This window comes from Hippopotamus amphibius, chromosome 1 (assembly GCF_030028045.1).
Source record: "Hippopotamus amphibius kiboko isolate mHipAmp2 chromosome 1, mHipAmp2.hap2, whole genome shotgun sequence".
NCBI lineage: Eukaryota > Metazoa > Chordata > Mammalia > Artiodactyla > Hippopotamidae > Hippopotamus > Hippopotamus amphibius.
In genome coordinates, this window is record NC_080186.1 from 29310514 (window position 1) to 29323329 (window position 12816).

At 53.8% G+C, this 12816-nt stretch overlaps 1 protein-coding gene across 1 annotated transcript in view; it reads right to left on the reverse strand.

Moving 5' to 3' along the window:
- The window catches only part of GRIK3 (glutamate ionotropic receptor kainate type subunit 3), a 235422-nt gene that overhangs the window by 53460 nt on the left and 169146 nt on the right, over nt 1-12816 (reverse strand). The window contains exons 6-8 of the mRNA XM_057744441.1: nt 7870-8043; nt 7080-7223; nt 1861-1968 (exon numbers count right to left, since the gene is read on the reverse strand). Of these exons, the coding sequence (XP_057600424.1) occupies nt 1861-1968; nt 7080-7223; nt 7870-8043 (426 nt within the window). The remainder of the gene's footprint in view (nt 1-1860; nt 1969-7079; nt 7224-7869; nt 8044-12816) is intronic.

Genomic DNA, 12816 nt, shown 5'->3' on the forward strand with positions numbered 1-12816 from the left:
TCGGCAGGTCAACCTGTGTCTAGGTGTAGTAGAGAGGTTTGCTTGAATATTAGCTGTGGTCGATTTGTATAGCTGCCAGAGGGCTGGTGGGAGCTGCGGGTAGGCTCAGATGGCAAGAGTGCTCTGATGGACAATTACTGATGCCTGCCATGGGCGCGGGAGTGGGAGGTGCTGGCATTCCTGCCACCTAATTACCTTCCCTAGAATTTTAGGCTATCCCCAGAGATGGAGAGCTGAGAGAGCAAAAATGAGACAGCGACTTGAGTGACACCTATTGCAGCAGTCCTGCCAGAAGAGGAAGGGGGTTCCCCAGCACCGCAGGAGTTTAAATAGGAACTGGCACGGTGCTCGATAAGCTACAGTTTGAATAGGATTGGACCAACCAATGATCTGCTCCGTGATCACCTCAGGAATAGACAGCGCAGCACCTGTCCCTAGAGGATTGATGCTATATGTGGCTGAAAGCATTGCAGAGGAGTGGTGAGGTTGCCCTGGCCACCCAGCTCCAGCACAGTGGCCCCATGAGTCCATGGGAAACTCAGGATTGAATGACATCGCCTTGGCCACAAAGTGCAACCCAGGCAGAGCCAGTTCCGTGCCTGTGGGAACGAACCAAGAAAACAGCGGTCACTCCTGCAACTGGGGAGATCACATGGGCAAAAGCCCGGAAGTGCAGGATGGAGGGGGTGTGACTGGGCCATGGGGAATGTTTGGTGGGGGGCGGTGGAGGCTAGGCCTGGAGAGGCAATTGGGGCATTTCCTGGAGAGCCTTGAAGGCCGGATGAGGGGCTGACACTGAATGCCTCAGCAATGGGGACCCACGCGCAGTTCCAGGGCAGGATAGAGCTTCCTCTGTGTGTACACTTGGGATGGCTGGAGGGCCTAGGAGTGGAGGTGGGAAGCCAGGTAGGGGTGTTAAAATAATCCAAGGAAAAGGCCCAGGCCAGGGAGGGCAGGAGAGGTGAGGGGAGGAATCGAGGGCTCCTGAAGGATCAGGGGCTCTAGGGGTGGCCCCTCCACGTCTGCCTCTTTGCCTTCTACACACACCCCTCTCCCAGGGTTGGAGAGGTGCCCTGGTGGCTCCCAGGGGCCAGCCTGATGTGGGAGAGGGTGTGGCCGAGCTCCCAGGCCCCAGGGGACGCTGAGAATCGGGGCTAATGTTAAATCCCCCTTTCAGCCCAGCAGCCTGACTTTTCAGCATGTGCTGAAGGTTCCCAGGGATCAGAATTGGCCCCATTACAGACATTTCTATGGTAGCCAAATGGGAGGTCCAGCCCTGTGGGCCTGCTTTCCACCTTGAAATTCCCAGAATCATAGAGGCCTTAGAAGCGTGCAGTGGGGAGTTTAGAATCCATGTGCTTCAACCACTCTCCAAGGGTAAGAATCACCTCCAGTCTCCCAGACAGCAATCTCTTTGTTCAATCTTTGGTGAAATGCCTCCAGGGACAGTGAGCTCACTCCTCCCCAGGCAGGCATCCTCTCGTCATTAGAAAATTTCTCTTCCCCAAGGACACGTCTGTCCCTCTGCCTCATGACAGAGAACTTATAGACAGCCTGTCTGTCCCATGAGCCTTTCATTATCTTTCCCAGGTTAAGCACCTCTAATGGCCCTTGCTCACAGGGTGATGGTTTGGGGTATCTGCCACAGCCAGTCCACTGGGTTCTGCACTCCTCCAGTCTGAGAAGGCCTTTGTGTTCTCTGATGGGCCAAGGCACTGGCCACACTGGGTCCTGTTGAATCCTGAGGGGGCAGCTGGGCTGGGCCCTGCCTCCTGCTCTGGGTCTCTGCCTGGGGTTTATTGTAGGGGATTTAAAAGCCCCTGTTCCTTGACCCAACCTCCTGCTCCTGAGCCCACGCACCTTCTCCAGGCCGTCTTCCTTAAGGCTGATGATGTCCAGATCGAAATCCGTCCGTAAGCCACTGGTTTTGTTGAAAACAATCCGTCCAGTCAATCCTTCCCATTGAGCCTGCCGGAGGGGAGAGGGCAGAGCGGCAGTTCCTCGGGCTCATAAATCATCATTCGGTACAACTGTACAATGCTTCATTTTAATTACTCCTAGCACTGATACTGTTCCCCCCAAGACCATGATTAATTAATAATCACCTCCATCATTGCTAGGGCTGTGGTGCGAGCCAGCGATTTCCATAAATTCTATTATGCTCTTTAGCCAGCTTTACACGTGCACCTTCTCGTGTACAACATCGATCTCGGATGCGCTCAGATGAGCCCCCGCCTTGAAGCCATGAGAAGGGGGTGTCCGTGTCCGGTCCTCAGAGAGGGGCAAGGAGGCAGGTGGGCAGCTTGGGGCAGGTGACACCTGCCGAGGGGCAGAAAGCCAAGGGGCCAAGCCGACTCTGGCTGTGGGACCAGACACTTGGGGTAGCCCCCAGAGAGCTGGGGGCAACAGAGAAGGTCTCCCACCCTTGCTCCAGCTCCATTCATGTCCTCGTGAACAGCTGGGGTCAGAATACAGGATCCGATCCCAGTTAGCTGTGTGACCTGGGATTTCATTTCACCTCTCTGACTCAGTTTCCTCATCTGTAAAATGGAACTAACAGTAGTACCCATCTTACCAAAATGCTACGAGGGCAACATGAGGTAAGTCCTGTAAAAAACTGAGAACAGTGCCTGGTACAACCAGAGTCCAGAATAAATGGTAGCTTTTGCTACTATTTCTTGCCCTTAGCAACATTCACACAGAGAGAGGCAGGCAGAGGTTCAGAGAAGGTGCAGGACCCAAGCTAAAAGGCGCTCCATCTTTCTAAAGCAGGGGTTGACAAACTAGGGCCGGTGACCCAAATGGGCCCATTTCCCACTTTTGTAAAAGGCTTTTGAGATCACAGTCACGCCCGTGTGTTTCCTTATTGTCTTTGGCTGCTTCTGTGCTGCAGCTTCAGAGCTGAATAGTTGCAATAGAGACTGCTTGGTCTGCAAATTCCAAAATATTTACTATCTGGCGCTTTTTATAGAAAAAGTCTGCCGACTCCCCTTCTAGGTAATACCTTTCCTGCGTTGGTGATACAAGGTGCCTCATGCAGCCTCCACAGCCGCCCCAGGAGGCGGGCCTGGTGGGTTCCTCACCCCATGGGGGCTGTGACCCCTGCACATTCCGAAGAAGGCTCCAGAGCCTCTCCGTGGCTGAAGGTTCCCCTGGCACACGAGCTTACACTCACAATATGACATACAAGTTCATGGGTTCCCAGACCCCGGAGGCCTATCTGTAGACCCAAACTAAAACCCGTGGGAATGTCCAAGCACTTTGGCAGCTGTCTGGCACTGTCAAGTCTTGTACATAAGGGCAGAGATGGGCATGGGTTACACTAGCTCCGGCAGAGAGGTGCGCCTCGGAGGGCTCCAGGAGGCTGGAAATCAAAAGTGGGTGAAACGTGCCCTTTGCGCAAAGCATCCAACCTCTCTGAGCTTCAGGAAGAGGAAAATGACCTATTTCACAGGTGCTTACAAAGGTGTATAAAGGACTTAGCACAGTGCCTGGCATACACAACCCTCGTTATTATTTCTCCTTGGTTACTTCCTTCCGTAGGGCTTCCTTGGATTAGGGCCAGCCCTTGGATGAGGTGGGAGGGATGGTCACTTGGGCCATGGCCTGAGGCCTCAGTGTATAGAAACCTTATCACAGAAGGCTCATCCACCATTAGCTAACCTGAAGGAGCTCATCCACTTTGCATCACTGTCCTGCTGGGTGGGTGTCATGATTGCCCCCATTTTACAGTCATGGTCACTGAGGCTCAAAGAGGGACGGAGCTCTGTGGGTCCCAAGTAATGGTGGTGCTGGGCAGATCCCCGCTGTGCTCAGTGGAGCTGAGGAGCTGGGGTCGTCATGCCCAGGTTGAGTGGGGAGAGCTTATGGAGCTCAGGGAGCTGGGAGATTGGGGCTGGGGATGGAGATTGAAAGATGCATCTGACTCAGACAGAGAACAGATTGGTGGTTTCCAGTGGGGAAGGGGGTTGGGGGATGAGGGTAAAGGGTGAAGGGGTCAACTGCAAGGTGATGGATGGTAACAAGATCAATGATGATCACTTTGTAATATATACAGATGTGGAATTATACTGCCATCCACCTGAAACTTACATGACGTGATACACTATTTTACTTCAATTAAAAAAAATGCATCAGAGAAGGTGAAGGCCACTGTTTATGACTTCACAGGAAGGCTCAGCTTCCTTGAGGCTGGCTCCCCAGTCCCTCCGGCTCCCCTCTCCTCTGCCTGGGGCCCCACCCCTCGGGCTACCTCCCGGCCCCCAGGGAAATCACAGCAGGTGCTTTCAAACCTGCACTGGAGGGAAGCCTTCCTCCCTGTCAGCTACAGAGGAATTAAATGTCAGCAGGTGCACGGCCTGTCTGTGGGCGGGTGGGCAGGGGCAGGGCCAGGGCAGGGAGCCGCTGGCAGCTCCTCCCTGTGACATTTCCCAGCCCTCCCGCCCCTTCCAGCTGCCGTGCAGGACTTGCTAAATGAAAGATGCTTCACACGTTCTGAACTCCGGCCTGGTATTTTCCAGCTCCTCTCGGAAATGCCAAGTCTTTAAAATGATTTACTGTCACACCGTCAGATAGGGAGACAGGCAACTTGGAAATGGTCTGAGGGAAGATGGTGTGCTGGGCTCAGGCACGGCACCTGGGTCCTGGGGGTGGACAGGTGTGGGGCCCTGGGGGAGCCGTGTGGCTGCTCTGGGCCTTTGTCTCCACTTTCCTAAAATGGAGTTAAGACGAAGATGTTTCTGAAAGGACTCTGTAAAGAAGAGTGAGTGGTAAGGGCTGTTCACTGGGCCAGGGACCAGGAAACAGAAGGGCCAAGTATACCAGTGTGGACCGGTTGGCCCCGGTGGTGGGGAAAAGGGGGCTCCCCTTTCCATGGTGTGACAGTGACCCATCTGCTTTCTTTAGGGCTTCAGGACTGAGCCTCAAAAACTCCAGGGGGTGAGGGGTGAATGGGGGGGGGCCCTGAAGCTCTGTGGCCTGGAGATCCTCTTTAGCTGAAAACCCACCAGGGAGCAAGAAGCCCCGGTGGTGACAGCCATGATGACAAATAACAGTCACAGCAGCCGATCAGCTCGGCACTTGCTCTGCGCCAGGTGCTGTCCTAAGTGCGTCCCACACCATCACTCACACCTACAACCACCCCGGTATCATCTCCGTTGTACAGGAGGACCTGCAGCACAGACAGGTTCAGTAGCTTGTCTAAGGCACACAGCTAAAACGTGGTTACACTGCAAAGATGCTTATGTCTGGCTCCTAAGGGCCTAAGGTTGTGGCCTCCAACACTGAGAAACGCACGCCTGCCTCTGGCTGCCGGGTTGGAGGTCTGCCGAGGAAGGAGGCGCGGGGCGTGGGAGTTAGGTCTCTGAGTTCCCTGAGACCAAGCTGAGGACTGCCCGGGCCAGCCAGGCCTTGCTCAGGGCATCGGACAATCGGACTTCCTCTGCAGTTCTGAGGGGCTAGATGAGAAGGGACCCTCATAGTCCTCTTCTACCAAAACAGGATACTGGGGTCCCTTCCAGGGGTGAGGGAACTGGTGCCAAGGACTTAACTGCTCCCTCACAATCACTACTAGATGGTGTTTGCCAGGTGAGGAAACGGACACTTGGGATTGTCCAGGAATTTATCGAAAGCCACACAGCTGGGAAGAGGCAGAGACAAGCCCAAAGGCACGTGCATCAGACACTAAAGCCATGTGCCTCTTAGTGTCATTCTAAAATGCAGGAGGTGTCACTGGCCTCGTCCCAAGCAGTGATGGTGAACTGCGACCTCCGGGGAAGCTGCGCTGTCTGCTGAGTGGTGGGTTTCTGTGTTATTTACCCCCTGTAGTGCCGCCTTCCTTTGCATACGGGATTACATTCACTAATGGGATGACTTGATTGACGTCTCCCTGGGCGGTGAGCTCTGTGCACGCAGGGGCCCGTCTGTTTTAGCCCCATTGGATCCCCAGCACGTGGCTCAGTGCCTGCCACCCAGCAGATCCGCACAAATAGCTATTGAATAAATGAATGAACTCTCAAGGCAGCCTGCTTCATTCCTGGTCCGTCGTGATGGCTACAAAGAGGTGGTCTACATGGAGCCCCCTAGAGGGCTTCCCCTAAATACACTTGGTGTGGCCCTGGACAAGTCACTCCCTCTGACCCAGAGTAACCCTGCCTAGATCTCACCCCTGAGCCTTCCTCATCTACCAGACTCTGCTCAGCCTTCGGCTACACACTTTGCACATAGTTTTTCACACTGTTTTTTCAACAATGCTTTGAGGCAGGAACTCTTACTATGCCCACTTTACAGTTGAGGAACCTGAGGATTATAGAGTTAATCATCTCACCCAAAGTCACACAGCTTGTTGTGATGGAGCCAGGGTACAAGCCCAGGCCTGGGCGTCCCCATCTGTAAAATGGGAACAATAAACTCTGCCAAGCATTAAGGACAACAGTCATGGAGAGTCGGAAACTAAACTGTGTGTTTCCATGGTCATCCTCTCAGTAGCAGGGCAGGTTCTGCTCTCTGGTTCCTTTGAATCAGCTCCATGGATGGGACTTCTTCACGGTTGCCGTGGTGCCAGGAGAGCCAGGTCCCAGCTGGGATCCTGGCTGGGACGTTGGCTGATGGGCCCACGATGTGAAGAGGAGATAGTGGGGCTGATTATTATTATTATTATTACGGAGCCTCCTCTGCCCTCAGCACTAAGCACTGTCCACATGGTCCCTCATTACGTCCTCACGGCATCCCTGTGAAGCAACCAAGCCTCAGCAAGCTTATCTAGATTGCCTGAGGTCACACAGCTGGAGGCAAAGACCCTCATCTGTTGTACTTAGCCCAAGGTTTGTCCTACTGACAATGCCAACCACCCGCTGAGCACCTACTATGTGCCCAAAACTCAGCCTCTCAGTCACCCTGTAAGATTGGTCCCTACTGAGCCCATCTTCACCTGAGGAAACAGGCTCAGAGACGTGCGGCAACCGGCCCAAGTTTACATGGATTGGAGATCAGTATTGCCTGACTCCCAAACTTGGGCCCTTGACTGCTCTGTGGCTCCCAGGAGACGGCCCGGGGTGGGGCGGGGTGCGGGGGCCGCTTACCTCCTTGATGAAGTTCATGAAACGGCCACCGAAGCGCCAGGCCTTGTGCCGATGGCACTGCAGGGAGTTCACGGTCATCTGGGGTGCCCGCTGGTAGCACACGGACACGATGTGGACAGCGTCATACAGTAAAGCTGCATCAGTCTGGAGGGGAGGCCCAGGGCTGCGTGAGAGTGGCTCGGGCCCCTGAGTCCTCAGCCCACCCTGCCCTGTCCCCATTCCCCTCCCCCCACCACAGGCATGGGGGTCCTGGTGAGGGAAAGGCCCTGAGATCCTGGACGTGACCCTGTCCCTGCTCCGGCTGAGAGGCCAGGCTTGGGATGTCTCTGCAGCTCTACAGACACCCGACTCCCTCCCTCTGCAGCTCAGACCTTCTCTTGCCGGTCCATCACCCCGTCCCTCCACCCTGTGCCATGTGCCCTTGTCCCTGATGTAGCCTGCTCCGGCCCACACCTTCCCCTTTCCAGCCTCCCAGCCTCCTGCCGGTCACAGCTGAAAGTCCTCCATGCCCAGCACACGCTGGTCCTTATCCCCACTCTCTGTCCATGTGCCTGCAGGTCCATATGGGGGTGGGGCTGTGTCTGATTCCTTTGCGTCCCTGGCCCCTGGCCTAAGGTCTGGCAGACACAGGGCAGGTCTTAAGAAGGGAAGCGGTGGGAGGGAAAAAAGAAACAGGGAGGAAGGAGAGAAGGAAGGGAGGAGGGGAGGGAGGGAGGAAGAAAGGAAGGGTAGAAGGAAAGAAGGAAGGGAGGAGGGCAGCCCCTGGGTCTGGCCCTCCTGGCCGCAGTACCATCATCACGCCGTCCAACAGGCCGGACTCTGCCCGGGGAGCCGCCTGCAGACGCTCCATGGACCATTTCTCCACGATGGCCGAGACGTGGGGGTTGTCCACATTGAGGATCCGGAATCCCGTCAGGTTCACCCCTGAGTAGCGGTAGGGCTCCAGGTCTAACGCATAAAGATCCTTGAGGAGAGAGTTTCAGGAAACAAAGGTGTGGCCCGGCTGTGGGTCCAGCCCCACCTCCCCACCTCCCTACTGGGGCCCCAGAGTGGCCACAGCTCCCGGCCGAGCCCTGCGGAGGGGAGGTGCAGGGGTGATGATGCAGCACCTACGGGAACACTGTACTTAGAGTCGACTTGACCCGTTTGCCTGGTGGCTGACCCCACGTACTCACGGCCAGACCTCAGACACATGCTCAGTCTCTTTCTTCATCTACAAAATGGGGATCGTGCCTCCCTTATAGGCTCCAGTGAAGCAGTTCACATCAAATGCCCAGCCTGGAACAGTGAAGGGGGTTGATAATGGTCATGACTGTCATGCCCTGATGGGGGAGGTCAGCTTTGGGACGATTAAGGGCGTTGGGTCTAGACATCTCCAAGTTACCCAGAGGGAGACTGAAGGGAGGACTTTGTCCCTCCAAAGAGGGTATTTTAAAATAGTCTCTTCTGAAAACAAACTTACAGTTACCAAAGAGGAAGGTGAGGGAGGGATAAATTAGGAGTTTGGGATTAGCAGATATAAACTGCTATATATAAAGCAGAGAAACAGCAAGGTCCTACCGTATAGCACAGGGAACTATATTCAGCATCTTGTAACAACCTATAATGCAAAAGAATCTGAACAAGAATAGACATACGGATGTGTGTGTGTAACTGAATCACTTGGCTGTACACCGTATACAACACTGTAAATCAACTATACGTCAATTAAAAAACTAAATTAAAATAGTCTCTTCTGTCTGAGATGGAAGGAGTACAGCTGTCCTTGTCTCTCCCCTTGCTCCCACGTCAGCAGCCAGGCCCCCCTCACCTCCTGCCTCCTAGGAGTGGTCAGCCTGTCTGTCCATGGGCCAGGTCACGTTCAGTCTGGTGCAATCGTCTAAAAGCCAGGAAGACAGGCCTTAATGCCTGGGGGCAGCCCAGCTTCAGTCCCTCCCTCCAGCTTCAGCTCTGGGGCACGATGAGGTAGCGAGGAAAGGCGGCAAAGGGAAAGGTGGGGTTGGCTACAGGGGGCGGAGCCAGGTGCCAGACCGAGAAGAGATGGCAGGAGGTGGGGGGTGGCGTGAGGAGCAGAGCAGAGCTGCATCCTGTTAAGAAAAACTACCCAAACTTGCAGATAAGACAGACAGAGAGCAGCACGTCCTCTCAATGTCACACGGAAACATCGCTTCCCAGGCCCTCCCAGGACTGTGTCATTCCCCGGGAGAATGCACCTGGGTTTGACATCACTCTCAGCTACTGGTTAAAGGCCCAGATTCTGAGTTAAGGCATAGATTTCTGCCCATAGGAAAGATAATCCCCAAGGTCGTGGTTTTAGTGCCCTGTAGGACATGAATCCATTATGTATCTAACTTTGCCGTCTTATTTTATGCCGCCTCTACACCAAATACATATAACTACTCAATCCTTCAAATGTTCTTTGAGCCAGCGTTGTCATCCTACCGGTTCCTTTGTTCCTGAGTTGAATACATCTTTGACATGTGTTCATTCCATATCTGCATAAGAGTCATGTTACTTTTTGAAACGTGTATGCGGACGATCTAGACTGCCCTCATTGCACTAGTGGGGAAAAATGAGTGTAAAGGTCTGAGCTCCTCCTCACCCACTGTCTATTCTTTTCCACACTCTCCTCTCATCCAGCTGCCTTCCACTCTGGCCCCCCGCCCGTCCTCCTTCCCAGGTCCCTCAACTCAGTCACTCCATCCCACGCTGGGACAGAGTGACCGGGGACAGTGTACTTGTGTCTCCATGGCTGCAGCCATCAGGAGTAACATCTGGCCCCATCGCAGTCCCAGCTTCAGTTAAATCGACGAGGGCTCATGGAAAGATAATGAGGGATAAGACCCGAAGCCCACAGAGCAGCTCTTTCACACTGCCTGGCTTCGCCTGGTCTCTGGGTGGTTCCTAATTCAAGCTGAACTCCTCTCTTCCTCCTGTACCTCCAATTGGCCTCCTTCTGGAATACACTGTATTGGTTTCCTCTTTAAGGGTTTAGGGATTAAGGGAGATGCTGGGAGCAGATTTGAGGCCAGGCAAGAAAGTTTAGTCTCCGCCTTGCCCAAACAAATAGGGCCCTGATTCAAGGCCGGGATTTGGGATGGCGAAGGGGCTGCGTGGGAGTAGCTGGAGAAGTCCCCATGGGATTGGCCAGAGGGCGTCCCTGTGGCCCGAGTCTCAGTGCGGAGTGGAGTGTGGGTAGTGTGCTTGGCCCCGTGCGTGGAGTATATCATCTGCTCTTCACAATCCCCTATAAAGTAGGTATTTAATAGTATTCCCTTTTTAGAGAGGAGGAAACAGGGCCAGAGGGGTGAGGTGACTTGCCTAAGGTCATAGAGCTCATGAAGGCAGCTCAGAATTGGTACCCAGGTCCGTCTCAGTGGTGTGTTGGAGCTGGCTTATGATGGCTTGTAAGAACTAATTGTCAGCACTTCTTCCTCACTCTGAATTCAGTGACATTCATCAGTAGCTTGATATTGGCCATGATGGGAGTATTTACAACATGAAAATTGGCAAGCACAACAAATCTGGGTTTTCCCCCCTTTTTGGAGAGCTGGTTGCATACATTGACTAGCACGCCATGTCTGTCCTATTTAAAAATCGCTCTGCTTTATGTCCCCAGAGGCTGTCAAACACAAAATATGCATCAGAATTGTCTTTGGAGATTTTGGGGAAAGTATGGGCCATAGAGAATGCGGGGCGTGGCCACAATCTGTGTTTTGAGAAGCCACTAATCTAAGCTATTATTCCTAACTGGGAAACACACAGAGAGGGGTCTGGGCTTTGATGGGGAGACCTATGGAATCAGAGAAGGGCAGACAGCAAGGAGCGGGGGGAGCACGCTGGAAGAAGACCTCTCTTCCCACAGCTGTTCCCTGAGTCCAGCTCACAGGGCAGCCCCAGGTGATGGTTATGAGCACAGACCATGAGGCCAGGCCATCCACTCTCCTTACCTCAGTTGCCTCATCTGCAAAATGGGGATGATAATAGTACCTGCCATATCGGGTCGTCATGAGGAAGAAACGGATTAATAGACGTACTTAGAACGTGCATGGTAGACATCACGGAAGTTCTGACAAACATTCAGATCTGCCCTCTCTGGCAGCAGGTTGTGACAGCTATTGGACACAGCCCCCAGGGACATGACTGGGTTACGGGAGGAGAGAAGCAGACATGAATTGCATCCTTCGGGCCTTCCCGCTCTTGGCAATATAAAAAGAATCGCGATGAGCGAACATTTACTGAGCACCTGAGAACAGTTAAAACCTCAGAACAGCTTCTAAATGCCTTATGTGTATTGACTCGCTTAATTCACATTTTCACCTTACAAGAGGGGTGTTATTATCACCCCATTTTAGAGGAAGGAACCGAATCACAGAGGGGTTAGGTCTTCTGCTCAAGGTAACACAGCTGAGGAGCAAGAGCGTGCAGCCCAGGCTGCCGGCTCCTGAGACACTGCAGTCACCTTCCACAGCATTCAGCGGGGTCTTTCTGCATTATGAACCCAATCCTGTCACTCCCCTGCTTGGCATATTTCAGTGGTTCCTTCTTGCCTTTTCAGCATAAACCACAAATTCCTTAGTATAGTTTGCAGGGCTCTCCACCTCTCTGGCCTCACTTTTCTTCCTACTTCCTTTCATTTTTTTGCCCCAGAAACACCAAAGTACCTTTGGGCCCTTCCCCGTTCTTCGCTGGCCCCCGTCTCCATCATGTTGCTTCTTTGCGCCAGTGTCTTTGGGTGTGCTCTATCTTTGGGCTGGAATGCCTGTCTTCTCAACCCTTCTTGGGTGGGCTTGCTCTGAGATTCAGCTCAAGTGTCACCTCTTCTGGGAAGCCTCCCCTGACTACTACTCCACACACACACACGATTGGGTGGGTCAAGGATGCTTCTGCTCTTATCTAGGGATCTCTTTGCTTCCATCCCACTGATGACAACTGTCCATGTCTGCATCTGTCTCCCCAGGAGCCCCCGAGCCAAATACTCCCATCACCCAAAGTGGAAAGAAAGGTCAGCCAGCTGGCTAGCTCTCTAGGGCACCTAAACAGCACTGGGAAGAGTCTGGAATGGAGAGAGTAGTGTTTCTCCTCTCTGGAGGAGCTTTCTATGGGGCTAGGAGTTAGGAGTGGTTTGGTAAATTGCCTGGGGTGGAGGATGAGCCCCTCAAGGGGACTGCTTTAGAAAGTAGAGATCTTCCCCAAAATGCCTTTGAAGGAGGTGGGCTTGGAGAGATGGAGGGATTTTGCTTTGTAAAGTGGTGAATGCAAGTTTTGGGCCAGAGCTGAACTGCTGGGGCCACGGAAGCAAAGTTGAGCTCTGCCCCTGGGGGGTGCCCTCCTCCCTCTTCCCCTGCAGGGGGCTCACCCCCTTCTCCAGTTCAGCGTTTACCTGATACCTAAGGCCTGAAAGACGCCCAACATGAGCCTGCCTAGGGCCTCCGTGACTCGGCTCACTTCCCTGAGGACTAAAGACCAGCCGGACTCAGTGGGAAGGGTAGCATCTCTGGCTTCAGTGGGGGCTCGGGTGCTGGCGACATCAGCCCTTCCAGTTTCCAGATGCAGTGCTGGGTTGGCAGACGCTGACACAGTTGCTGTGGCCAATCACAGCCTGGGAGGGGGCACAAGGGGGTGTCACTGCTGGGGTCACCTTCATCCCTGTCACCCGGAGCCTGGGTTCAGCTGCAAAGTGTGGTCGGGCTTGTAGCACTCAGTCCCACCATCCCTGTGACATGAGGGCAGTGAC